General features: G+C 39.1%; 3 protein-coding genes across 3 annotated transcripts; 1 reads left to right on the forward strand and 2 right to left on the reverse strand.

Moving 5' to 3' along the window:
- The first annotated feature begins 2,596 nt into the window (after positions 1–2,596).
- On the forward strand, positions 2,597–4,195 carry LOC101290690. Its single transcript, XM_004306000.1, has one exon. The coding sequence runs from the start codon at positions 2,597–2,599 to the stop codon at positions 4,193–4,195; it is 1,599 nt and encodes a 532-aa protein (XP_004306048.1).
- Positions 4,196–7,342: 3,147 nt separating this feature from the next.
- LOC101304492 (protein furry homolog-like) lies at positions 7,343–19,266 on the reverse strand. Its single transcript, XM_004304131.1, has 17 exons — positions 19,171–19,266; positions 18,692–18,810; positions 18,561–18,606; positions 18,347–18,419; positions 18,199–18,256; positions 17,921–18,016; positions 17,587–17,704; positions 17,249–17,515; positions 16,385–16,486; positions 15,855–16,212; positions 15,652–15,765; positions 14,393–15,024; positions 14,071–14,267; positions 13,454–13,676; positions 12,657–12,776; positions 11,343–12,116; positions 7,343–10,694 (listed from the first exon to the last, which is right to left on the reverse strand). Exons 1-17 carry the CDS (start codon positions 19,264–19,266, stop codon positions 7,635–7,637), a joined length of 6,453 nt encoding a protein of 2,150 aa, XP_004304179.1. The 3' UTR covers positions 7,343–7,634.
- A 907-nt stretch (positions 19,267–20,173) lies between these two features.
- LOC101304788 (sodium-coupled neutral amino acid transporter 3-like) lies at positions 20,174–23,672 on the reverse strand. Its single transcript, XM_004304132.1, has 5 exons — positions 22,646–23,672; positions 22,344–22,496; positions 21,947–22,150; positions 21,091–21,556; positions 20,174–20,719 (listed from the first exon to the last, which is right to left on the reverse strand). The coding sequence occupies exons 1-5, from the start codon at positions 23,067–23,069 to the stop codon at positions 20,575–20,577; spliced, it is 1,392 nt and encodes a 463-aa protein (XP_004304180.1). The 5' UTR covers positions 23,070–23,672; the 3' UTR covers positions 20,174–20,574.
- Positions 23,673–24,419: the final 747 nt, after the last annotated feature.

Consider the following 24,419-nt stretch of genomic DNA (forward strand, 5'->3'; position numbering starts at 1 on the left):
AATCATTGTTCTCTGGAGACTAAGAGATTGATCTGTTGAATATTTGATTGCTATGTTATAGCATGAAACTGTTTCATGAGTTTTGGAAAGTGCAAAATGATGGTGGACTGACTGCATCTTTCCAGAAACGAAAATTAATCTTCTCATTGAATTGCATTAGTTGAGGGGGAGTGTCAACCTCTAAAAATTGCTTCTGCTGTGGTCTGTAGAACTCAAGCTTTTTGTGATTGATCAGAGTCCTTGATTTGAAGTTGATATTGTACGTGTATGATCAATTTGCAGACTGCTTGAGTGTGTTATTCCAAAAACTGAGCCTTTTCCCTTACTTGCATTCAGGTTGCACTTGAGATTGCTGAAACAAAGGTCTGGTGAGAGATCGAAGCTGGTTGTGTTGCAGAACCCTCAGCTAACTGGTTGTGTGAAAGAACCAAAGTATATTGATTGTGTGAGAATCAGTTTGGAAGAAACTAAGAGTGTTTAAGTCTTAGGTTTTGATCCTGTATCTAATTGTGTGTAAGAACTAGAGAACTAAGAGTGACATTAGTCTTAGTGCCTTTGATTCAGTTTCTCTTTTTAGAGATACATGAGGTTAAATCACTTGTGTGAGAAGTGAGAGTTGTAAACAGATTCAAGTGTTGATAGTTGAGTGAGAACTATTTCTCTTGTAAACTCTGAATTGAAGATTAATTTGAATAATCTTGCTTGGTGTTTTTTCCCTCACTGAGGTTTTTGCACCAAGCCACTGAAAATTCTTGTATGTGTTTGTTTCATCTGTGTTTTAATCCATTTATATACTTTCACCTTTGTTTAGGATCATGTCATATTTTAGACTTAAACTCCATGATCAATGATGCTCTTAATAAAATTGTTAAATTAGATATGCACGCAATAATTAACCTAGCTTGGTAGGTGTACAACACCATGCATGTGAGCAGTGGCGGAAGCATTATTGTGGCTATCAGGGTTATAGCCATACCCACAATTAACTAAAGCAACAGCTGATACATAGGAATATTAGTCTATAAGAATATTAGCCATACCCAAAATCCCAAATTAGCCTACTAAATGGCAAAAAGCCCACAACCCAAATTAACACACTAAATAGAAAATAGCCCACAAGTCCACAACTCAAATTAGCCCATTTATTCCTCAAACCAAACTGCAACCTATCATTCATCATCACCTCTGTGACTTTGTCACTCTCTTCCTCCTGCTTTCTCTCCTTCTCCTCCTCTCCTCCGCCGTTGCCTCCACCGTAACCGACGCCGAGGAGGACGAGCTCCTCCACACGGACTCGCGAAGCGTCACTTGACTCACTTCTTGAACTATTGTTGTCATTTTAAATGTACAGGGTTTTGGTTTTGATGTCCCCCCTGTTGTATGGTTTGAATAAATAAAGTAAAGGCGTGAGGATGAGCCTCCCACTGGGTTACAGACCTCAAACAAAATTTCTTGTGTCCATACAAAATTAGCCATACCCATTGTGCAATCCTGGTTCCGCCACTGCATGTGAGTGATCGATGTAACGTGGAAGATAAATATATACATGTTAATAGAAGATCGATGAACACGCACAAGTTTTCATATCATTAAAAATTGAGGAGAAAATCTTTCGTGCAACGGTCGTGCCACCTGGCACATGCGACCAGCCATTCAAAATCTGACACGTGTCTTCTTCTTTTTTTCACACCTGCGTTCTTCTTCCTTCCTCTTCTCCGGCGAAGCTTCTTCTTCCTTTCTCCGGTGAAGCTTTTTTTTCCTTCCTTTTCGACGCTGCCGAAGGGTCCTATAGCCCCTACGGCTTCTCCGGCACGACGGAGAGCGTGGATCGGACCTCCACCCTGAGCTTCAGCGAGCGGCGGGACCTTCGGATCGCCATAGGTGAAATACGGGAGGGTTTTTGGTTTGCATTGGCATGGTGGTTGATGGCGGCGTCGAAGAGGTAAGAAGAAGAAGCTTCGCCAGAGAAGAGGAAGGAAGAAGAAAAACGCAGGTGTTGAAAATGAGAAAAAGAAAAAAAAGACACGTGTCGGATTCTGAAAGGTTAGTCATATATGTCACGTGGCACGACCCTGATACAGAAGAATTCCTCAAAATTGAGATTGTTATCTATGCACAACACGACACTAGGATCTAGATCAACCAAGCATATATAGAGACGAAGACGAGAGGGCACCGACTACTCTAGGCGACCGACAAACTGTGGATAAGAGGACGCGGGATAAATTAAGATGAATGGTCCAAATTAAGGTAGGCCGTGGTGGTTTTTGTTATCTAGTAAATCAATACCGCATGCGCCAGTATATATTTGAAGCACGTTTTAGATCTCTGCATTGCAGACATGGATTCCCGCGAATTATCCATGTGCGTGCTCATCTTTCTTCTTGATATTCTCTCCACCTATTTCACCATGTGAACTTTGATCCCTATATTTAACTCCTAATTCAGATGGATCCGTTGACCACGGCCAGCCAGCTTGCTTCACTATTGGTTATAAATAGCATGTGTGGAGCGACTGTAGACACACCAACAAGATACTACATCACTCACTGATATATCCTAGCTAGCTAGAGAGATCATTTCCTTCAGACAAACAATGTCGGTCGTCTATTTGCCACCCACTATCGCTCTGAAATCAAACTGGTTCAACTTGTACTTGAACTACAGCGATGATTCCTATTCCTCGACGCAAGGTTTCGTCAAATTCAACGGATCCAATGTCTTCAGCCCGTTAGCCAAGTTCGAAGTGGTGTCGGCCAATACCGGGACGGGACGAGTACATCTCAGATGCCGGGCGAACAAGAAGTTTCTGCGGAGGAAAGATTCAACTTCTGTATTCATTACTCCGGAGGCAGATGAAGCAGAGGAGGACACAGCCAAATGGGGGTGTACACTGTTTGAGGCTCGAGAAGTTGAAGCTGGCAACACCACCCTAATCAATTTGTTCCATGTCCAATCACAATACTATACAAATGCCTGGGATGTTAGTGGAATCAGGTCCTTGAGATTAAATTCTGTCGGTCCGAATTTTCAGGGTAGGTATAATATCTTAGACCTGGAGTCAATGGTGATATTGCCGAAGTATGTGGCTTTCAAAGGCACCAACGGGAAGTACCTTAAGGTGGGAGCTACAGCGACGTCGTACCCAACATTCTCATCCACCGACAAGGGGTTTTCTGAGTGCGGGTTCGAGGTCATCACTGATGGCCATGGAAGGGCGCAAATTATGTCGTCCCACACCAAAAAGTACTTGAGGCTCGTCAAGGGCGGCAACTTTATTATGGCCGACTCAACTGGCGACACCACCGACCTGGACACCAAGTTTTGGCCTGTCAAGTTCAACAACGGTGCTGTCGCTCTCAAAAGCTTGGGCATCGACTTATTTTGTTGCCAATACACCCTCCCGACCTGGGGTGTAACAGACGGTTTACGCGCACTCCACGCCAGCATTAATATCGACGCAGTCTTAACTCTAGAAGAACTCGTGCACGAGAGGAGGATCTACAACACTAATTTTGACCTGAAGAATGCCATTATCTATGGCGAGACTCCGCTCACCATGGCCACTGCCAACGCCATCAATAACACCTCCAAAGACAACACGGTGGAATTCAAGTTCACGTACACGGAGAGTAAGAGCACCACGTGGACCTCCAGCCACTCGTGGATGGTCGGCATCAGTGTCACCGCCAGCTTCAAAGTCCCATTCATCGGCGGTGGTGAGGTCACCGCTAATGCAGAGTATTCTGGATCTTATGAGTGGGGAGAAACTCTTGAGTCCGAACAAACAGTGGAGAAAACGTACACGGCCACAGTACCGGCAAACTCTTCGATAAATCTGACCGCGATTGCAACACAGGGAACTTGCGACGTGCGTTACTCTTATTATCAGCGAGATTTGCTTTATAACGGTCAGACAGTTATTTACCAGAAAGATGATGGGTTGTGTACGGGAATTAATTCATATAACTTCCACATCGAGGTCACAACTGTGAAAGATCTGGGATCGACAGCTGAATCCAGGACAGTACAAAAGATACCTCTACCTCTATTGTCTGGACCAACCACCCCATTGACCTCGACCACCAGCACGGAACAAGAATTGTCAGAGGTGCAATTTGAAGAGTGGATTGTCCAAGAAGTACCAGCTCTGCCATTGAAGACCAACGAAGAAGGCGTAGAAACCATAGCTTGATTGAGCAGAAGAGTGACGGTTGTGGCTTATTGCATGCGTTCAATGCAATCGAGTATCCTGCGAAAGTGGATATTAAGTTTTTCGATTTTCATGTTTTTTGCTTTGATTATTGCATGTGTAATAAAATCATATAATCTATGTTATATATAACATAGGCTATATGTATGTATGCTGGTGTGTTTGTTTTAAAGAATAAAATTTGTATTTGGTTTTACTTAGCTGCAGAAGAATTACGTTCTTGGAATTTCCTTATTTTACATGAAACCCCAGCTCAAAATTTCAAAGTATTATTTTACCCAATTGAGCGAAACAGCAGCTGGAATTCTCTTATTTTATAAGGAGCTAATAAAACGTCAAAAATCAAGTTGACGAAAGTTACTAGACTAGAAAATTAATAATGCGATTAAGTTTGTGAATTAATGAATCACCATGCACTACTTCAAAATTACAATGCACGAAAGATAACCTTAAACAAAAACCATCATCTGAAACTGGAGATGAGGACGACCAAGATCCCACATATATTAACAAGACAAGTAATTAATCGATCCACTTAAGATTTGTCTTATCCTCTGTTTAGATTTTGTTTAACGATTTGATTAGTTGAAGTAACAAATTTGAATGCTAAGTTTTTTTTTTAAATTTTTTACATATTTACGACTCTAAGAAATTTCCTTTATAGTGATATTAAATTTTCATATTATTTTGATTATTTGAGATGTTCATCACTTTTTCTCTCTTGATAATTTGTTAAGCATCATTAGAATGAAAAATTAATTAGTCTTTTGGCTTACCCACGATTTCAATTTGGCTTTTGGACTAGGATACAATCTCAATTCAAGACTGGTTTTGATCAAGCGCAGAGTAGACTTAATTAAAATGGGTGGGAGGATGCCATTGTTTAGAATCATGTCAGATTTTAGCTTTTAACTCTAGGATCGGCGATTTTGTTAGAGTTGTTCAAAGGTTAAATCATAGAGTAATGCTAAGTAAATCATCCTTTGGTAAACCACCTAAAACTCATTTTAGGTAACAGCTGACGTGGCTTAACGACTCTAGGTGAATCATCTTTTGGTAAACCACCTAGAACCCATTTTAGGTGACAGCTGACGTGCCTTAACCACATCATCAAAATATAATTTTTGTTTTAATTATGAAAATTTCTTTCAATAAGAAAATAATAATGAAAATTTCTGCTAACGTTTTTACTTTCTTGGATTATCTTTTAGGGAAAATTCTACAATGTGTTAATGCATGTGAATGATGTGATATATCAACTTTGCAAATTGAGTCCTCAAATTAGTAATTAGTCCTCGAAGTTGTAATATGAGTCCTTAAAGTTGTAAAGTTTTCTAATTATAATATTACTAATCATGTGTCCTTAAAGTAGTAGAATGTGTGCTTAAAATGGTAATTGAATCCTTAAAGTGATTAAAAAAAGTTGTTACAACTTTGAGAACTCTCGTATTACAAGTTTGAGGACTCTCGTATTACAACTTTGAAGACTCAATTACCACTTTAAGGACAAATGAAAACTAATGTTGTAACTAAGGGTTTTTTACAATTTTAATAGCTCATATTACAACTTTGAGGACTAATATTACTACTTTGAGGAATCATTTTACAACATGAGGACAAAGTTGATGCATCACATGCATTAACACATCATAGCCTTACCCATCATTTATATTCTTATTTTTTGGCTTTCTGATCTTATCTATAGCTCTCACGTCCCTTCAATCCATTCAATTGAATGAAAATCTTTTCAATATGATGGATTATGGTTTCTGGCAATCATATTTAACAGAAGCTCTACCCAAATGCAGCTCATTTGCAACATGTGTCTTTCCCTCTTTTTCAATTACACTTGCTTCAATCTTAGGCTTCTTCCTTTTTATGAGAATGAAATATGAATATGATGTTTGGAATTGAAGTTTAGGGAAGTGGAAATAACAACCAAATTTAATATATATGTTTCAATCGTAAGTATAATCTATGGAACATTGAAGCATAGTTTACAAAGTAGTGATTTCATACTCAGTACATGAAAGCATAAATCAGATCTAATCCTCCCAAAATTCCACACAATTTTAATTCGTCACTTCATAAAAGCACGTATGATGAAGACGTCAAGCTATCAGATGAAAGAAAAAACTTAATTAAGAGCATCGAATGGAGAGTGAAGATTTAGAATTGCTGCAACAAATTTTATATAAATCAAATGCAGTCTCCCCTAAACCCTAACTTTAAAGAAGCTATTTGTGATTTCGTTAGATGATTAGAATAAAGGATCGATGAGAGGAAGGATGAGGGGAGATGATGAAGACATCGCGCAGAATAATCTTGAACAGAAAGAGAAAAATAGGGTTTAAGTGTTTACATATCACAACAGAAAGAGATAATCAAGAAAGTATAAAATGAAAATCCCAACTAAGAAAATAAAAATATAAAACAAAACTAACAAATCATAATTATACCTTGATGATGTGGCTAAGTCACGTCAGTTGCCACTTAAAGTGGGTTGTAGGTAGTTTACTAAAAGGTGATTCATTTAGCATTACTCAAATATTAAAACATAATATAAACTAAGGGTTTACAGTAACCAAAATATAAGATGTGATGTCTGAACCTAGAATAGTGATTGGTATCTATCTTATCATCGGTTTGGGATCTCCAAAATCGGTTGCATATGAGAAGAGCCCATGAGGATCGTTTCAGTGTGCGCTTATTTAGGGTTGATGACCGGAAATATGTGCTCGGTGGCGGTCCTTGGTTTTATGACCGCTCACTCTTTGTTCTAGCACTGTACGATGGGCTGAGAGATGTCCCGCAGGTTTCCATCTCCTCGTTCCCGGTTTGGATCGAAATCCTAGGGCTGCCTCCGGCTCTCAAGACAGAAGAGGCTACATAGAAGGTTGGCGCAACCCTAGGTTGGATCACATCGATAAGATGGGCATCAAGAGGGGTACTCGTGCCAAGGTTAGGGTACCTCTTTTCACAACTTGAGTGACCCGATTTTAAAGCATTTCCCATCCCTGCCTTACGAGTTCGGATCTGCACGCCATGCAGTGCCGCTGCGCTTCAAGTACGATCACACAATTGGCTTTTGACGTGTATGCGGCTTGTTGGAACATCCGGTAACAAAGCAGCAAAGGAATAATAATTGGCAAAAATCAGGATAATCCTATTAATAAGTTACTGTACATATTACACTAATAGCTTCACAACTACCTATATACAACTTGACAACTTCAAAACTGTGTTCGATCACTCCCAATACCCCCCTCATCATCTACTAATATACATCAAATAATAAACCACCAGCTCCGGAAGTTCGATTACATTTCTCATTGCCCTGGTAACACCTATGAAATGTTGGGTGGACTGATTTCTACTGTATAACCCAACCATATGCAAAGAACAGATACACAAATGTATGTCAGTTATGGGTTACGAAAGGAACCAGCCTTCTGTAATCCCTTCTCCTCCCTAAGACGCAGCTGTCAAGAACCCGCCCGAGAATGAGCCGTGTGTTGTGCAAAGCTATTTCTCTAGGTGAAACTCCAGTTTCAGTTGAGCTCCCTTGTGCAGGTGCTGAACTTGTTCCAAACGGTGATGTCAGACCAAACTGTAGCGGCCCACTACGAGCCTTAAATGAGGTCTGAGGAGCTAGCATCTTATCATCACTGACGCCAATCCCATTCTCAAATGACCCGGGTTCATGAGGGTGAGAACCTGGCAATGAGCTACAGCTTTGCAGAAGGGCTTCCAACACGCTCAGTGCTTCCCAGCACAATGTGCTCTCCACCAACTGGGACACAATTGCATACATGTGTGGACTTTGCGCAGCATCCATGGGTGTGTGCTGGAGCAATGCCTTGAGCATCAGCAATATCACACGCTGATAATCACCAGGCCCTTTCTCCAGTAGCCGTAATAAGTGCCCGAAAGCCAAAGCTGAGTGCTTTGGAAACCACTCATTGCATAATAGTGGCGAGACACAAGCAAGGAGGTTGTTGATGCTTTTGATCTCACCACGAGAGTAGATCATAAAAACAGTACCTAATTCGTCTAATGATTTTGCTCTACACCAAACAGAGATGTTTGCTGCAACAGAGCAAGCCTTCTGGTACTGCTGTTGGAGAGGTGAAGCAGGCCCCATCACTGGATCCTTGCTAAGCTGCAAGCAGAGCCAGGGAAGTAAGCCTGTGATATGCATCAAGAGTCGTGTCTCTGCATTTCCAAATATAGAGTCGCATGAGTGCACTGTGATCCGTGAGAGAACTTCAATGGAAACACCGTGACTAACTGTTGACATAAGTCCTTTAAGAACAAGAGGTTGCACCCCTTCAAATGTTGGCAGATTTCCTCCAGAAGGAGACTGCTCATAGCCCAACCTGGATTCCATGCGTTGGAAGTCCCCTATGTCATTGCTAGTATCAAGCTCATCCCTAGGCATGCTTGAAAGGAGCACATTTTCTGTTGTTCTGTCTCGGAATGATAGTCGGTCAATCACACGGGAAAAGAGCTCAAGGACTTGGCAGTAGACATGAACAAAATCCGTGTGCATCATAGCTACACACCCCCAAAACAGCTGAGGATAAAGTATCACTTTTTCTGGTTCCATATTCTCCACCATCACTTGCAACGTCAACAGAATTTCCATTATGAAACCCAACACTGGAGGTACAGGATTTCCTAGGCATCTATGAAGGCACCGGAGAAGCAACACACATGTATCACTTGTTACACTAGGCCGCAATGCACGATAAATCTGATGCGAGCGGCAGGCAAGGTGTCTCGATGTGCACTCCATGGCCCATTTCAATGCCTCTGCGCCCCAAGTCTCTCGAAGATCTCCTTGAAAGAAGATAGCATCTACCATGCTCTGAACTAGAGCAGATAATAGAGCTGCACTTGGAAGTTCAGATCTCACAACCGTGGGATCTTCATTTTCCCACATCATGCTTCCTCGCTTTGACTGGACATATTTGATCAGGCTCACAACCTGCTGCTTGTTCTCTCCATCACTATTTTCAACCTCATAGAGTTCCAAGTGCCTTCCTGCAAGGGAGTATAGAAGATTAACAAGGAGATGTTGACAGTGTTCCAGCACAATGTCCTCCGAACTATCCATCGAAACAAAAGTAACATGAAAGAGCAGAGGCAAGTGCTCCCGAAAATCTTCATCATTTTCATATGCAATTTCTGCAAGTAAAATCAATGCTATATCTGCATGAGTCAGCGAATGTTGCTGATGCCCCTGCAAGGCTGACTGCAGTTCTTTAGCACTGATGCCATGTGTGGCAACCCCAGAGTGCAACCCGTCTTCACCAGAGTTTGGAGTATCAATAAGGTAGTCTCCACTGTCCCGGGACACATGGCGACTCCGCAGACTTCCAGTTGAACTTCTCACCCCCATTAAAGGCCCTGACATATTTACCAAAGCCGGAAGGAGCTGGCCTGATCTGCCTGCATTTGCAGGAACAATGTTCAGCTCAGGAGGCATTGGACCTATAGGGCCTGAGATACTTCGGCCTGTCACACCTGATGTCCGCCAGCTGAGGCTCCCACTACTATTCCTTAGCGGACCATCAAGAGAACCCCGAACAAGTAATGGTGACATGTGTGGCTGGATGTCCACAAGAGATGCAATTTGGGGAACCGCAGGCCCTTGAGAGAATTCCAAGACAAAGTTTCCACCAGCATCACTTTTATTTGCCATTGGCCCAATTGGATCTATGCTATCCTCCAGCATCCGCTGAGCCAACTGGTAGACCAGGTGATCAATTGTACGCTGAGGACATACCCGTGCTAAATATAAACTTACTCGCTTTGCAACTGAGAAATATGTGGCAAATGCACCACTAATTTCTGCAGATGCATTTGAATCACAGTCTTCTATCCCTTTTGTGATTAAGAAATCCAAAACTGGGCTAATGTTCCTTGGTTTGCTAGCAATAGTGCTCCAAAGTTTCTCAATTTCATCAGGGAAGTGATCACCATGCCGCCAGGTAACATAGTATAGGCTTTTCAGTAATCTTTCACTCCAACCTGAGTCCTTAAGTTTCCAGAAATTTAGATTCTCTATCCAAGGAGCCATGCAAGTTAAGACCTGATGTTGTGCAATTATATCAACAGCGTCAAGTTGCCTTTGCATAATCTCCTCGCAAAGAAGCTGGCTCAACTCAGGATGATCTTTGGCAAGTTTGCATGAGAGCTTGTATTGGAATTGTTGGTAGGAATCAGGAAGGTTACCCACAACAGCAGCCCGATAATTTCCTGAGCCCTCGATGCCATCCTCAGCCCATTCTCGAACAGAAAGTGTCTCAAGCATCTGAAGTGCATCATCACGGATTTGTCTTGATGGATCCACCACCTTGTAGAGAATCAGGCTCAAAAGTCTCTGAATTTCACATTTTGGTATCTCTTGGCGCATGTAGACTTCAGCTAGCACACTGAAGTAACCATCAGCTATAGCAGCATCCGAGTAATAGCACTGAAACATACATATCAATTTGTTTATAAGACTGAAAAATGAAAAATAAATAAATAAAACTAACTACACCTTATGAAAACCTTATGAGCTAAAGAATAAGAATAAGTTCACAACAGACAACAACAAACCCCATTTTAATAAAATTGAACTACCAACTGAAGACAAGAGAGTCGGAATATGAACTTATTCAGAACAAAAGGTGCATGCAATATAAAAGATAATTACTATGAATTTCATTTAAAGCAAAACCGATTTCCAAAGTATTCTCTGTCAGATTATGTTTTAGGAAGTCAAAAGATACAATGGGATTGTCAATCCTTCTTCTGAGAATATGATGATTATACTAGTGAAGAAACAACCCATCAATTTATTACGTAGTCCAGGAGTGAAGAATTCAAGGTGTACAGTATATGGGTGGAGCTATTCACACACCCCATCCATGATGAGAGCCAATCATGACACAAATTCTAGGAGGTGTGTGAACAGTAAAAGAAGGTGTGTGAATAGCACGGTCCTATATAAAAATTGTAGACTAATTAGCATTGGTCCAGGAACTACTCTACATGTATTAGCTGCAGTTACTGAATTCTATGGTAAATACCTCAAGGATAGCAAAGTATTAACATGATGATCAGAGGAGGCTCATACCTGATCAATACAAGCAGGAAACAGGTCCAAGTTTGTTTGTAATAGATTCTTCAGAGCCAGTTTTGCTAAAGAAATGCGATGCTGGCCACCCCTATGCCTATCACGACCAGCAGTTCCACGGCCACCTTCTCCTGTGTACTTTGAATAAGATGGAGTTCTCGGATCAGCCGGTGAGTACCCAAATGGAGCCCTAGGCGCAGGCTCAATGAACAAACTGTTAATCCAAGATATAACCCGGCCACTCATCTTTCTCGCATTATCGTCAAAGCAAGGCCCATATAAGAGTGAAGCCATAGCATTCATGGAGGCCCACTGGATTGCCTCAACTTGTTCACTCAGTTCTTTATCAAATGATATTTTGTCCACGGAATCCTTTGACCGAGCATGCTGAGAGGATTTGTAACGTTCTACTTCACGCCGGTAATCACTAACACCATCTTGACCATAATTGGAGCCTGTTTCATCACACCAGGAGAGAAGATGATCAAACAATTTTTTTCTAGTCCTAACATCAAATTTTTCTGATTTTGACTCGACAAATTCAGGCGCTAGTGATCTTAGAACAGAAGCAAGTGCATAGCGGAGTGGCTGCATATCTTGGAAGTTTTCAGTAGGAGCTGTATAGATCTGTCTGGTTGTCTCATCAATGAACTTCAGATAGTGGAGTCGAAACACTGGTTTACGAGCCAACATGCCAGGCCATATATTCTCAGCAACAGCACGAAATATATTTGCAATATGGATTCGAAGCTCTTCACGGCGTGACTTCTGAATCTGAAGATAAGGGATTTCCATATTGGGTCAGCCATTCCCACCAGAAAGAATATTTTATTAACGAAGCATTCTAAGCAGCTGTTAAAGAATTAAGGATATAAATACCGATATGCTCTTTCAAATATTGGGGTAAAGAAACCTCTCTCCAAGCACGAAACCACTCAAAACTGATGTACAGATGAGAAATACAGTGAAAAACTTATGTTGTAAACATTTCACTTTGTCATCAATGACTGACCGTAAATATCATTTCAGGAATATCAGACATTGATACTACAGATTGTGACTCGCACAATCAAACAGGCTTTAGATTTTTTATTTTATCGATGCAGTATGTGCAAACATATGATTGGCATGGCAGAGATGGACTTTATGTGTTCAGAAAATGATGTCTATGATTACTTTTGAGGATGAAGACATGATTTCTTCACCTTATGCTAAAGTATTGCATATTGACCAAAGAATTTAATCAATTCTAGCATATTCCCAAAATGACCCAACTGTTTCTGGGTGAGACATTGGAGTTCAACCATACAGTACCTTCCACTTTGGTTTTGCCTCCGTCTCTGAAGAAATCTCATCAATGAAATTAGCAAGCTCCGTAAACATGATTTCACATGATTCAAGATGTGAATGCCCGAGAGTCATTGTGGCTGCATGCTAAATATATAAGGGTGAAATTAGTCCCGCCAGTCAAAAGGATACAAAAGCACGGATTAATCTAAAAGAATGTGTATATAACTATTTTAATTGTATCAAATCCCTTATATATTAAAGCATAGTCAAACAATAGCAAGATGATAGCATCTTTACTGACCCCCATTCTGACCAAAGCACACATATATCCTACCTCTCCTATGAATACTACAATCATCTTCCTTCTTTTTGTATCTTCAGTCCATACCAACAGTATGCATAAAATTTAATAATCGGCTGGAAAGAACACATTGTTACACTATTTCCCACATTAAAAAATGAAAACAAAAGAACAAGAAAAGACATTATGGAATAGGTTTTCAATGGTTTCTCTAATTATCATACATTGCCATGAAATAAGGTTGCTCTGGATTCATTGGCAGGGCTTTCACTTGGAAGAAAATGATAAATAAAATGTCAAGATTAACCAATCCAGTAGATCATGAGATGTACCACATTTTATCATTCAGAAGGGGATAACTAACAATCTAAAAAAGGAGTGATCTAGAATACAACCTAACTGCCCTGTCCTTGCAATTTCAATACTGATTTCTCATTTTAAAACATAGTAGTGGTGTCACTTGATGCATGATACACTATCAGAAAACTCAGAAAATTAAATTCCTACAACAAGTACTCACAATATGCGCCTCAGATCCTGATTTCAGAGATGGGAAAATTAGATGGTAAAGATCCTTTGTGGCAGCTATACTACCAGCTTCTCTACCAATTGGTGGACATGAACATACGAACATTGCGTACATGAGCCACTGATCCAATTTGCTGTCTGCATCTTGTGATTGATGAGCCTTCCCACCCAACTCAACAGGAGTTATATGAGCCAGACGTTGCATGACCTCTGCCCTGCAAATAAGGATCGTGTCATGACAAGATTAAGGACTTTCAATCTTGAATTAGATCAACCTACAAACCCATTTCTTTAGAATGATGTAAAAGATTATAGAAAGTGAACAGTATAAACATAATCTATAATCATGTTTTCAGCACAAATAATCTTGCTTTACTAGATAAAATCTTCTCCAGATAGATTGTTATTCATTATTACCATGTCATCAAACAGACAGTTGATATGTAGCCGTGTGGATGCAACATACGATTTTGATTTTCACCACAGGCAAAAGAATTTATAAAATGAGCCTCTTATAATATGAGTAGTTCAAACTAATAATTACTTGACTGAGTATATGTTGGAAGAGACATGCATAAAGACAAATAAATGTTAGGTACATAGACTTACTTCGCTTCATGGACAGATCTTGGGCAAAGTTCAGCAGCATATTTGACAAGCTCACTAAGACATCGAGCCCACCTATTCTTATCAGGGGTCTCAAATATTATAGATTGAAGTGTCACATCAGGAGGAATTGCATCAGATTCTCGTCTCAAATCAAATGGGCGCCCGGAATCCCAATAGCAGCTCTGGACGATGTCATCCTGAAACATTAACAAAACTCACATATGAAATATGATATTATACACAATTACAAAACTGCACCTCAAATAAAAAAGGTGCAAGATATTTGATTTAGAAAACAGTTAAAGAGAGGAATATCTCATACCCCATGCTCTTCCAAGACGTCAATGATAAATATTGGTTCAGCTTCATATTTAAGACTGTGATCAGGTTGTGCACATAAAGTGAGGTATCTTATATCATTCCTTAGAGCACGAACACACCGCAATAATTCAAGTGCAGTATGTCTAATTTGGCTATCCACAGAACTAAGGAAGATAAGTCCGACTGCATCTATCTCTGATGCACGGAATTCATTTAAGTCTCCAGATAGGCGGAAAGTAGGTTTCCTAATTCCTAAATTTTCTCGCATCACCTGTTTTGCATCTTCAGTATCACATTCCAGCCTATCATCAATTAGACAAGCTCTCCAAAAACGCATGAGTTCCAATAGACGACCAAGTGATGTTTGAATGAGAAGAGGGAACTCATCAGGAAGTCGTAGGATGAAGTTTGCCATCCCTCTTGCCACTGCAAAGCGCCGGTGGGGAAGGTATCTGACAATACGGTTCAATACCTGCACTGCTTCCTCACGAACACCAGGATCAATACTTATCCCATGTTGAGGTATTATCTCAGTAATTTTATCACTGCGTCCAACTTCTTCTATAAGATATGGTATACATTTTAGCACAGACCGGAAGAGATATCCTTGAGACTTTTCCTTGGTTACAGAATCTGGAAATAAAAATATTCATTCACCATTGTTATTGCAGCAATAGAAGCATTAACTCGAGCAACATAAGTTGGGACGGAAATTTAAAGTTGAGGATCTTATATTGGCTGGTCGAATAGTTGATAACACTTCCACAGTGATAAAGTTTGTCAGCTTAGTAAAGTAACAAAAAGAATCATCGGAGAGACTGACGCACAGACAGATAAAGATAGAACAGGGGAAGAGAGACTAATTTAGTAGATCAAGACAGACTGATTCAACAATGACTACATGTTCAGCCTCCAGGATCTTAATAAAAGAAAATAAATTAAAAGCTTTCTCATCATAATGCTGGACTATAACAACAAACTTGCATTGATTTTGTTGGAGAATAAACTAGGATATTAATCAAAATAAGGAAAAGAAAAGACAACAAAAGGGAGTTGTGATTAACATTCCATGATGTTATTACCTTCTTTTGCACTTTTCAAGTGTGTAGGAATATAACAAATATCAATTTGAAGTGTTAATTGACATTATGCAAGTGTTAATATAAACTCTCAACATAAATTATGTAAGAAAAACATTTCTCCCTAAATAATTGTCTTCACTTGGTTTTAAAATTGGCATATATTGAGCAAGGAAAATACCTATGGTAGTCTTTGGAGATGTGAGAAGAGCCTGACTATAGGTTCGATGACAAGATCTCAAGATGGACTCAATTGCAGTCTTGACTTTGGGAATATAGTGGCCAATATCATGACCTGGTGATGCGAGCAGAATTAGTGAAGATCCGTTGAATTAAAATGTTAAAATGTATTTCTAATCAAATATTTCTAGCATATGAAAGAACCTTTGAATATTTCCAGACCAACATGCGGGCTTGTAGGTGACATAACAATAGCAAGTAAAGCACGAAGACCAATAACCTTGGCTTCACTAGGACTGTCTTGCTTCAGCAATTCCAATATCATATGATTCATGGCAAAGTCAAGGTTATGATCAGCTATAGTCACACAAAACTCCACAAGTTTATCATGTTGGACATCCTGAGTAAGCATTCCTTTCCTCAAAACTGTTAAGAGCTGTGAGGTTATACTGTCTAAGCAGTCCCATATACGATTAGGCGCCTGGTTTGCTGCATGGACACTGAGGTAAAACCTCAAAACTCGGTGAAGACAGTCCAATGCCATGAAACGATGGGTCTTGTCCTGAATGATCAAACCATAGGATGTCATACAGCTTGAATCAAAATGGAAGGCCATAAGAATATGGCCCCCGACCCCTCAACAAACCAACATGGTAAGACCATATTGACCTGGAAGAAAGAACGCATTAACTAGATACGCAGCTTTATCTCCCATATTTAGTTCTTGAACTTACTCTAAGAAGCTTGTAAAGTTGTTCCATGTGAGAGCTTAAGTTGCTGTGAAAAATTTGAGGGTCACCAAGACAGAGTAGAAGAGTCACAAGAGGATATCCAACCTGGCACCAAGAGAAATTAATCAAATTGAAAATTGAATCTATAATCACGCAAGGTCAGGGGGGAGTAGAAAGTCTATGGTTTATTAGAAACTCCAAATTAAACAACAGTGACAGAGGGAAGACACCAACTAATATGACCTTGTAAACAGAAATAAATTTATCAAACCCCAAATCCCAAACAAACTATCTAAACGAAAACGTTTAAAAGACATCATCAGGAGAAAAGTATAAGGTATAATAATAAGAATCCTTGTACAAGTTATAAAAAATACTTCTCAATTAGCATATAACCAAAGTGGGAGTCCAAATACCTATGGTGCCACTGTAGCTGTGGTTTATAAATTTATCATGAGAAATTGCATTAAGAAATAAATAGAAAATATTGTAATCACCAATTATAAGGCTGAATTTTAGAATCAAGTACATGCAAGTTAAAAATATGAAAATTCAAAACATAACATGACAGATTCAGCATGACCATGATAGTGTGTACAGGTAAACCAAACTAGTAATAAAGCAAGTTGAAATAATGAAAATTCAAAACATCATGTGACAAATTCAGGACGACCATAATAGGGTGTACAGGTAAACCAAACAAGCAATACAGATATCACATCCTTCCTATAAAATTCTAAAACTGAAAAAAGTATAAAGATGAATATTTAGTAAGTGAAGATAGTATGAACATAAATATCTAAATTTTTGAAATCAGAAAACCCCAATCACATTAAATACGGATGTAAAAGATTTTTGGTAACTTACAGAAATATGTTTGCTCTGTTTATCCATCCAATGCATGAGTTGTCCTCTTATGCGCCCAACAGCTTCAAACCAGAGTGTAAGTGCAGGCTCGACACCTGAAGGTGGCCACTGGTTTTTGCCACCTTCTGCCAAAGGTGCTAGGATATTTGAAAGCATATTGCACAGAGCATGGTGAAGCTCACTTTTTCGTTTATGGGGTGCACGATTAAGGGGATTTGCTTTTGCCACAAAGGAGGCAGATGCATTCAGTCCACCCTCAGTTTTGACCTGACAATTACGAAATTGTTATAGAATGTCCAAAATCCATATTTCCATTATGAGGGTTATTTTCTACTTACCCCTAACTTCAAGTAGCGCATTCCATTAATGATACTAAGTGTTTCACTCCGGGCAACGCTAGTGTCAATACGACGAATACTGAGTTCCATGAAAAAGCGCTCAGTGACAGAACTAAACCTGTAAACCATAATCAGCGAAAATACATTAACTAAACTCACTCAGCTTGATTGTATTGGAAGGTAAAGCTAATATGTGAGGCAGACTAGAATTGACCCAACTTAATCGAGGATAGGAAATAATCGGATTAATGTAGGCAAAAAGGAAAAGGTAGTGTTGATAATATTCCAGTTTCCATCAGAATAAAAAGGTACAATAATTTGATAATCCAGTCACCTGATGCGAGATAATGCACCTAAAAGCTGAGCAACTAAGTCTAGCAGAAGTCCTCGCAGATCAACCAATGAGGGATATTCAACCTGGCTAACAACCCTGCAATGAGAGCACATTAAAGATTATATACCTGGTTTGCTAATCAATATAAATTATATATGCAAAGTCATCTTTATTTATTTAAACAAAAGCTTATCACTAACATAAGTCAGCAGACAAAGATTACCACAAACATTAAGTTCAACAGATATCAGAATTAGTACTACCAACAACCTTATTACCTGTCAGCATTAATCAGCCAATCAAACACAAAATTTTCAAGCCCAGACCAAAGCTTCTCTGCAATGAGAACAAATTGACTTTACTTCACTAAATAATACAACATCTTAGGCCTCAGCATGAAGTATCACAGCATGGAATCAAACTAACCAGTAAGTCCCTCCTGTGGACAGCACTCAACAAAGCGAATACATGCTGAACAAAATATGCACTCCACCGCAAGCTGAGGTTCAAGTAAACATTGCACAGAAGTCATAACAATATACAAAGTGTAATATAAATATATATAGAGCCGTGCACCCACAGCTGCATATACAGAGAGACGTAGATATATGATGATATCAATAAGAGAACTCATACAAACCTTCCTCTGGAATGTAGATGCATCATTTGCGCCTTTTGGGGATTCACTGCAACAATAAAAAGACTCTTATGCAGCAATACAATATGTTTTGAACAAAGAAAACAACATATCTGCGGAAAAGAGAAACCGACCTTTCTCTCCATCTTAGAAGAGCTTCTAGAAGAGGTATGGGTGTATGCCGTGCTACCATAGCTAATGAGTCCAGCACCTGCTCATACGCAGGGTCAGAAGGCCTGAGGTACTGCCCATCCTGTACATTGCCAATCAAAACCTTATAAAGATATCAACAATGAGCATTACTAGCTTCAGTTCTGCATACATAAGATTCCAAACCAGATTTTTCACTATAATTATTACTCTTCTTGCCTTCACAAAATGATTATAATAGTATGAAAGAATCGATGAAACTGTACTCAGTTTTCTCAACCTATACATGAACTACACTGATCAATGATTCCAAAACAGTCTTTTCACTTTGATTATCACTCTATCGGTCACGAATAGTATGAAAGAATCGATGAACAGATGCGAATTGAAATGTGTGAAGCAACGAGTGTGAGATCAAAATCGGGGCAATTGTAAATGGATTTTAAGCAGAAAAAAGCGAGACCTGAGCTTGGGCGGTCTCAATACGACGCCGTGCGAGCGGAAGGAACCGCTGGAGCAGCGCGTCGACGATGAGCTTCGCGGCGCCTCCCGCCTTCATTTCGCTCGTTCTTTCTCTCTAGCTTACCGGCAGCTCGGCCTCGCTGGCATCCGAAACCCTAGAAAGAGCACCAGAATTTGGGAAATTCGTAATTAGGGATTGGGTAGCGGAATGTGGAATTGGATCGGTGGTGTTATGTTAGTGCTAGCAAAGCTGGCACAGGAAGACGAAGAAGCATTTGGATTTCTGGAAACTTTTTACAATAACAGACTGTTCTTAGTGGAAAATGAATTCATTTTCATTATTTCTTAACCAAATATATTATTGAGTTACTATTTTATCCTCGTATATAAGTTGCTCATTTAGATTGGATTTTGATTAATAGAGGGTATTTGTGGAAGTTCACGAAATTTATCCCTTTTTCTATATAGTAATTGCGAGATTAATTGAATTTTAGTCATTCAAATATATAATGGTTTGTATTTTTGTTTGGTTATCTTGATTTGATCGTTGTGTTACATAAGAGTGTCATGAACACTTTAGACTTCAAAACTCAAATGAATATGGTTTTGCTCACCTTAACCGAATTTTTTTTTACAGTTTTGAACCTTATATGTTCCAATACTTTTTTTTTAATTCAAAATCGCGGTATCTTAAAAGTTTCCTAAGCTCAAAAACTAATCCGTTGGGGCCGGACAGCGGGCAAAACATTGCAGCCTCTCCTCTGACCACTTTTGACAGTGTCTTGATTCAAACTTAGTTTGAGGAACCGTATATTACAATACCTATAGAACTAAATTATTCAAGAAAGGTGAAAATGTTAATTCACAAAAGAAATGAAAAAGAAATTATCCCAAAATCAAATCTTGTGGAAGAGCAAGAGGGCTGAATAAACCAGAGTATCAAGTCACTGATCCCTCAATCATTTCTTTTACTTCTTCATGATTCATCACAAAAGCTATAATAATCACCAACGAAAACAAAAGAGCAAGAATTTGCACGCCCCCAAGTATAAAAGTACATGCATTCATTTTTCAGTGCGCTCACTCGATTCATTCCGGTACCAAAAATAGCCGAGTTCAATGTCGGAAACGACTTAATACAAACACACATGCGAGAGGGCACAGAATTCCGATGCCCACTTCTGACACGAAGCAAAGTTTTTTCGATGATGTTACACTACAAGCAAAGTTGCAAACACACCATTTTACATAGAGCCAAGTGCTTATTTTTTATTCAATCCTCTTAGAAAACCCTGGTTTTCCTTTCTAATGAAGTTCATAGTATCCAGCCAGTAGATGGTTTCACTAAAAACATGAGAACAACCTGCTGGCGGGTTCTTTGTATAAAGTAGAACTGCATCAGAGATCATTCACGCGGTGATGGAGTCTTGGCATTCTTGAACAAGGCATAGGCATCGCTATATATTGCCACCACGTTTGAGAATACAGCAAGGACAATCATGACAATGCTCAAGATCTTATCCTTCTTTGTTGCTATGCTGTGTCGATCCCTGAAACACCAAGTGAAAGAAAACTCAATGTTAATTTCAAATTTATTCACACAAAAGAAGCAGCCACTGTAAAACTAAAACCAAAGGCAGAGTCAAAATCCGGTAAATATATTTCCATATTCTCATGATAACAAGGATAAAAGCTGCTAACAGTCTCATGAAAACTATGACTCCTTAAATATCAGGCATCGAATACTGGGAAAAGACAAATAATCAACAATTAACATGTTATTCCGAAGCAAATTGAAACCTGAACTAAAAGATAGTTCTTGCAATCAAGTCAATAACTCACTCAACAATTAACATGATATTCCGAAGTAAGTTGAAATCTGAACTGAAAGATAGTTCTTGTGATCAAGTCAATAACTCACTTGAGAGTAATTGCAGCAGGGAAGATGAACCCGATGCAAACAGCAGCAGTTGCTCCAGTGAACTGGAAAGCATCCCAGATGCTGGGAATAAAGTTTGCACCCAAGAAGATTATTCCAATCAGCCCAACTGTGACCAGTGTAAATCTCATGTTGCTGAGAACCAAAGGCCTTGAAGAGGAAAAGAGGAGGCCATCCAAGTTGAGCCGCAATGGGAAGAAGACAACAGGAAACACAAGCATAAGGTGAGCGGCATAACTGACACGGACAGCATCATTAAGGAAGGAACCATAAGGAATGCCAAGGTCAGCATCGAAGTTAGCAAGCACATCGTCAAGAGTCCCATCCCCAAATAGAAGGAACCCAAAAAGGCTTGTCATTATGTATACAGATGAGCACAGAGCAAGTGACGATTGCACAACCCCTCTTATCTGTGTGGAGTCCTCAAGTTCATTGTCAATGCTATGAACTGCAGATAAAGTACTCAGGATGATCATTACTCAACATATAGGCCCTTGCAATCAAAAGGTGCAAACCACATAAATTATGACATCTCCTAGACCCATTTCTCATTGTTTCTCTGACCCATGTACATTTTAGGTTTATCATCATGTGCATATTATCCCAATATGTTAGAATTTTGACTTTCTAAGTCACAACAGGGGCTGCTACAGGAAATACATGCCAGCATCATAAAATCAAAATGTGGAATTAGTTTAGCATATTATTATGTGTGTGTTCAGTCCCTAGAATACAGGAACCTGGCACACAAAGTGGTGCCTACAGTGGTACATAAATGGGATTCCATTCAATCCAATCACCAAATAGATACTGATGTTCAAGTCAACAGGTTCCATACCATTGTAGTGACAGATGTAGGCAGTGACGAGTACAGGGACTACAGTGAAGCATTTGATGAATGATGAAACATCACTAACATCAGGTAGCAACCTGGGCATTCCAATACTGCCATCAATCAACTTGATCACTGTAATTCCAACAGTAATAACAAGAAACACAACTGCTAGGCCAACGGATAAGGCAGACGTGAAGCTCAACGAATCTGCAAAATAATAGGGCTAGTAAGATAACCAACACATTCAAATTCCAAATGAGAAAAGGAAACTCCAACATAAACCAAAAGCTACAGTAAGGAACATTAATGAGAAGGGCAAAGAATTTTCAAACCAAGTCACAAATACTGACGGCCTATATTGTGATGTCAAATTGTTTACTATACCAACTTAAAGACTTACCGATTCGTTTAAAGCTTGCCAATGGAGCAAAGATTCCAAGTGTTGTTACAAGAAGAACAATGGCACGCCCTGTCCACCAATGTACTCCAAACCATCCTTCAAGTACACCTGCGTGGTGGCCTTCACTTGAAGACGTTCCGGAGAGCACATCACCTTCACATAAGCAGTACAAGATTGCTACACAACTTCAGAGCTTTTACATACCAGTATAAGCAAGGCCAACACAAATCCACAATTACCAAATGACAAATTTGTAAAAGAGTAAATACAATACAATCAGTATTACAGAATGGAGTTCATACCAATAATGATCATGTACACAATGAGGACACCAAGATTGTTGACTAACACAGCTACCTGCAACAAAATTTTCCCATATTTTCCAAAAGCATCCCCCATGAGGCCTCCATAAGAAGAAGACTTTCCAGCTCGGCTGAACCTGAGTATCAGCTCAATTGAAGCCTCAGTCAAGAAGGCCATAAATATGATCATGGTAATCCCAAGACCAAGACCCAACACTTTCATGGTTGCAGGCAAAGCCATGATTCCAGCACCAACAATTGTGGTTGATAAGTTGAAAACTGCCCCAGTAAAGGAGGCTCCATTAAACTCATCAAACCCACCATCTTCCCCACATTTGGGCAACAAAGGAGCATTCTCATCAACAATTGCTTTGTTCTTCCTTGACTTCCTCTCCTTCTTTGGTGCAACATTCCCAATTGTCATCTTTTAAAATCTTAAAACTTTTACACAACAATGGTTTCAATAGGAAAATTCAAAGCTACTGATCAAATGATCAGAATTTCCAGATGAAAATGCTAAAATCAGTAAATATTATACAATTCCAGCTGAGAATATAAAGGTTGAATCTTTTGCACAGAAACTATGAAATAATATATCACAGTTGCAAATTAGCTACCAGCTATGACACAGATGAATACAATCCCTTTTGGGTTAGAAACTTTTGAAACCCAAAAAAAATGAAACCCAATTGATTGATAATCGAATTGATTCTTCAATACAAATAGGGGAGAAATCCCAAAAGAGCAAACCTTCAAAACCCAATTCTCCCCCTTTGATATAAACAAAGCACCCAAAACAAAAACCAATAAAAACCCAAAATTCAGAAGCCAATAATTCAGCAGACCCAGAAAGAAACGTGACAGAATTCTTCGAAAAGCTTTGATTTTTATAGAGCCAGAAAATTTCAAAGAGAGATAAACACACGCAAGAAAGTCTGATACTAACTATCAATAATGGGGGTGCCGACAAAGAATACAATTTTCTGTAGAATTATTGTAAAATTGTAAGACCCCCAAATCCATCTACAACTGTAAAATTTTGGTTCTGTCTTTGGTTTTATAGAGTAGAAATGAACATATGATTGAAGAGGACCGTTGGTGTCAACGTCAAAAAAGGAAGTACATCTCAAGCTACAGTAGTAGTCATCATCTGATTCATTTCCTAGAAAACCGTAAATGCGTTACTAATCAACCAAATTACTGCTCCCATTTTCACTCATTTGTCAATAAAATGATTGTTTCTTGATAAAACTAGGTTTGTGAAACTATAATTGAAGTCTTCTAAATACTTGGAAGTGGTGGTGTAAAATTGAAAAAGAACAGCATAAGATTTTGTGGTTGTTTCATGACTTACCTTCAAACGCAAGGAAAGTAAATTAATGCTAATATTTTGTTCTTAAGACCATGAGATACTTCTTGCCTTTATATTATTCAATCTATAAACCATTTCTCATCGTAGTTTTTCTTAGTATGACGTGTCTAATCACGTTTGCTACTCAATTGAGCTAATGTTACCGGATGTTCAAAGTTTAAGAAATTTCACTACATAGACAATTTAAGAATCAAAAAATGTGTGTTTTAAGGAAGTTTTTCTTCTAAACTTAACTTTGAATCCCCTATGTTCTTCGTTAACATTGAGATTACATCGCTCTTCCTGTATAAAACAGAACGTTGGTGATTGGACTGATTTTCAATTAGTGATTTCCTTGTTGAAGTTAGACATCACAAAACATCATGAAGAACAAGACTAGAAGAACACATGAATAATTCTCAA

The sequence above is a fragment of the Fragaria vesca genome, linkage group LG6, assembly GCF_000184155.1.
Source record: "Fragaria vesca subsp. vesca linkage group LG6, FraVesHawaii_1.0, whole genome shotgun sequence".
In the NCBI taxonomy this organism is placed as follows: domain Eukaryota; kingdom Viridiplantae; phylum Streptophyta; class Magnoliopsida; order Rosales; family Rosaceae; genus Fragaria; species Fragaria vesca.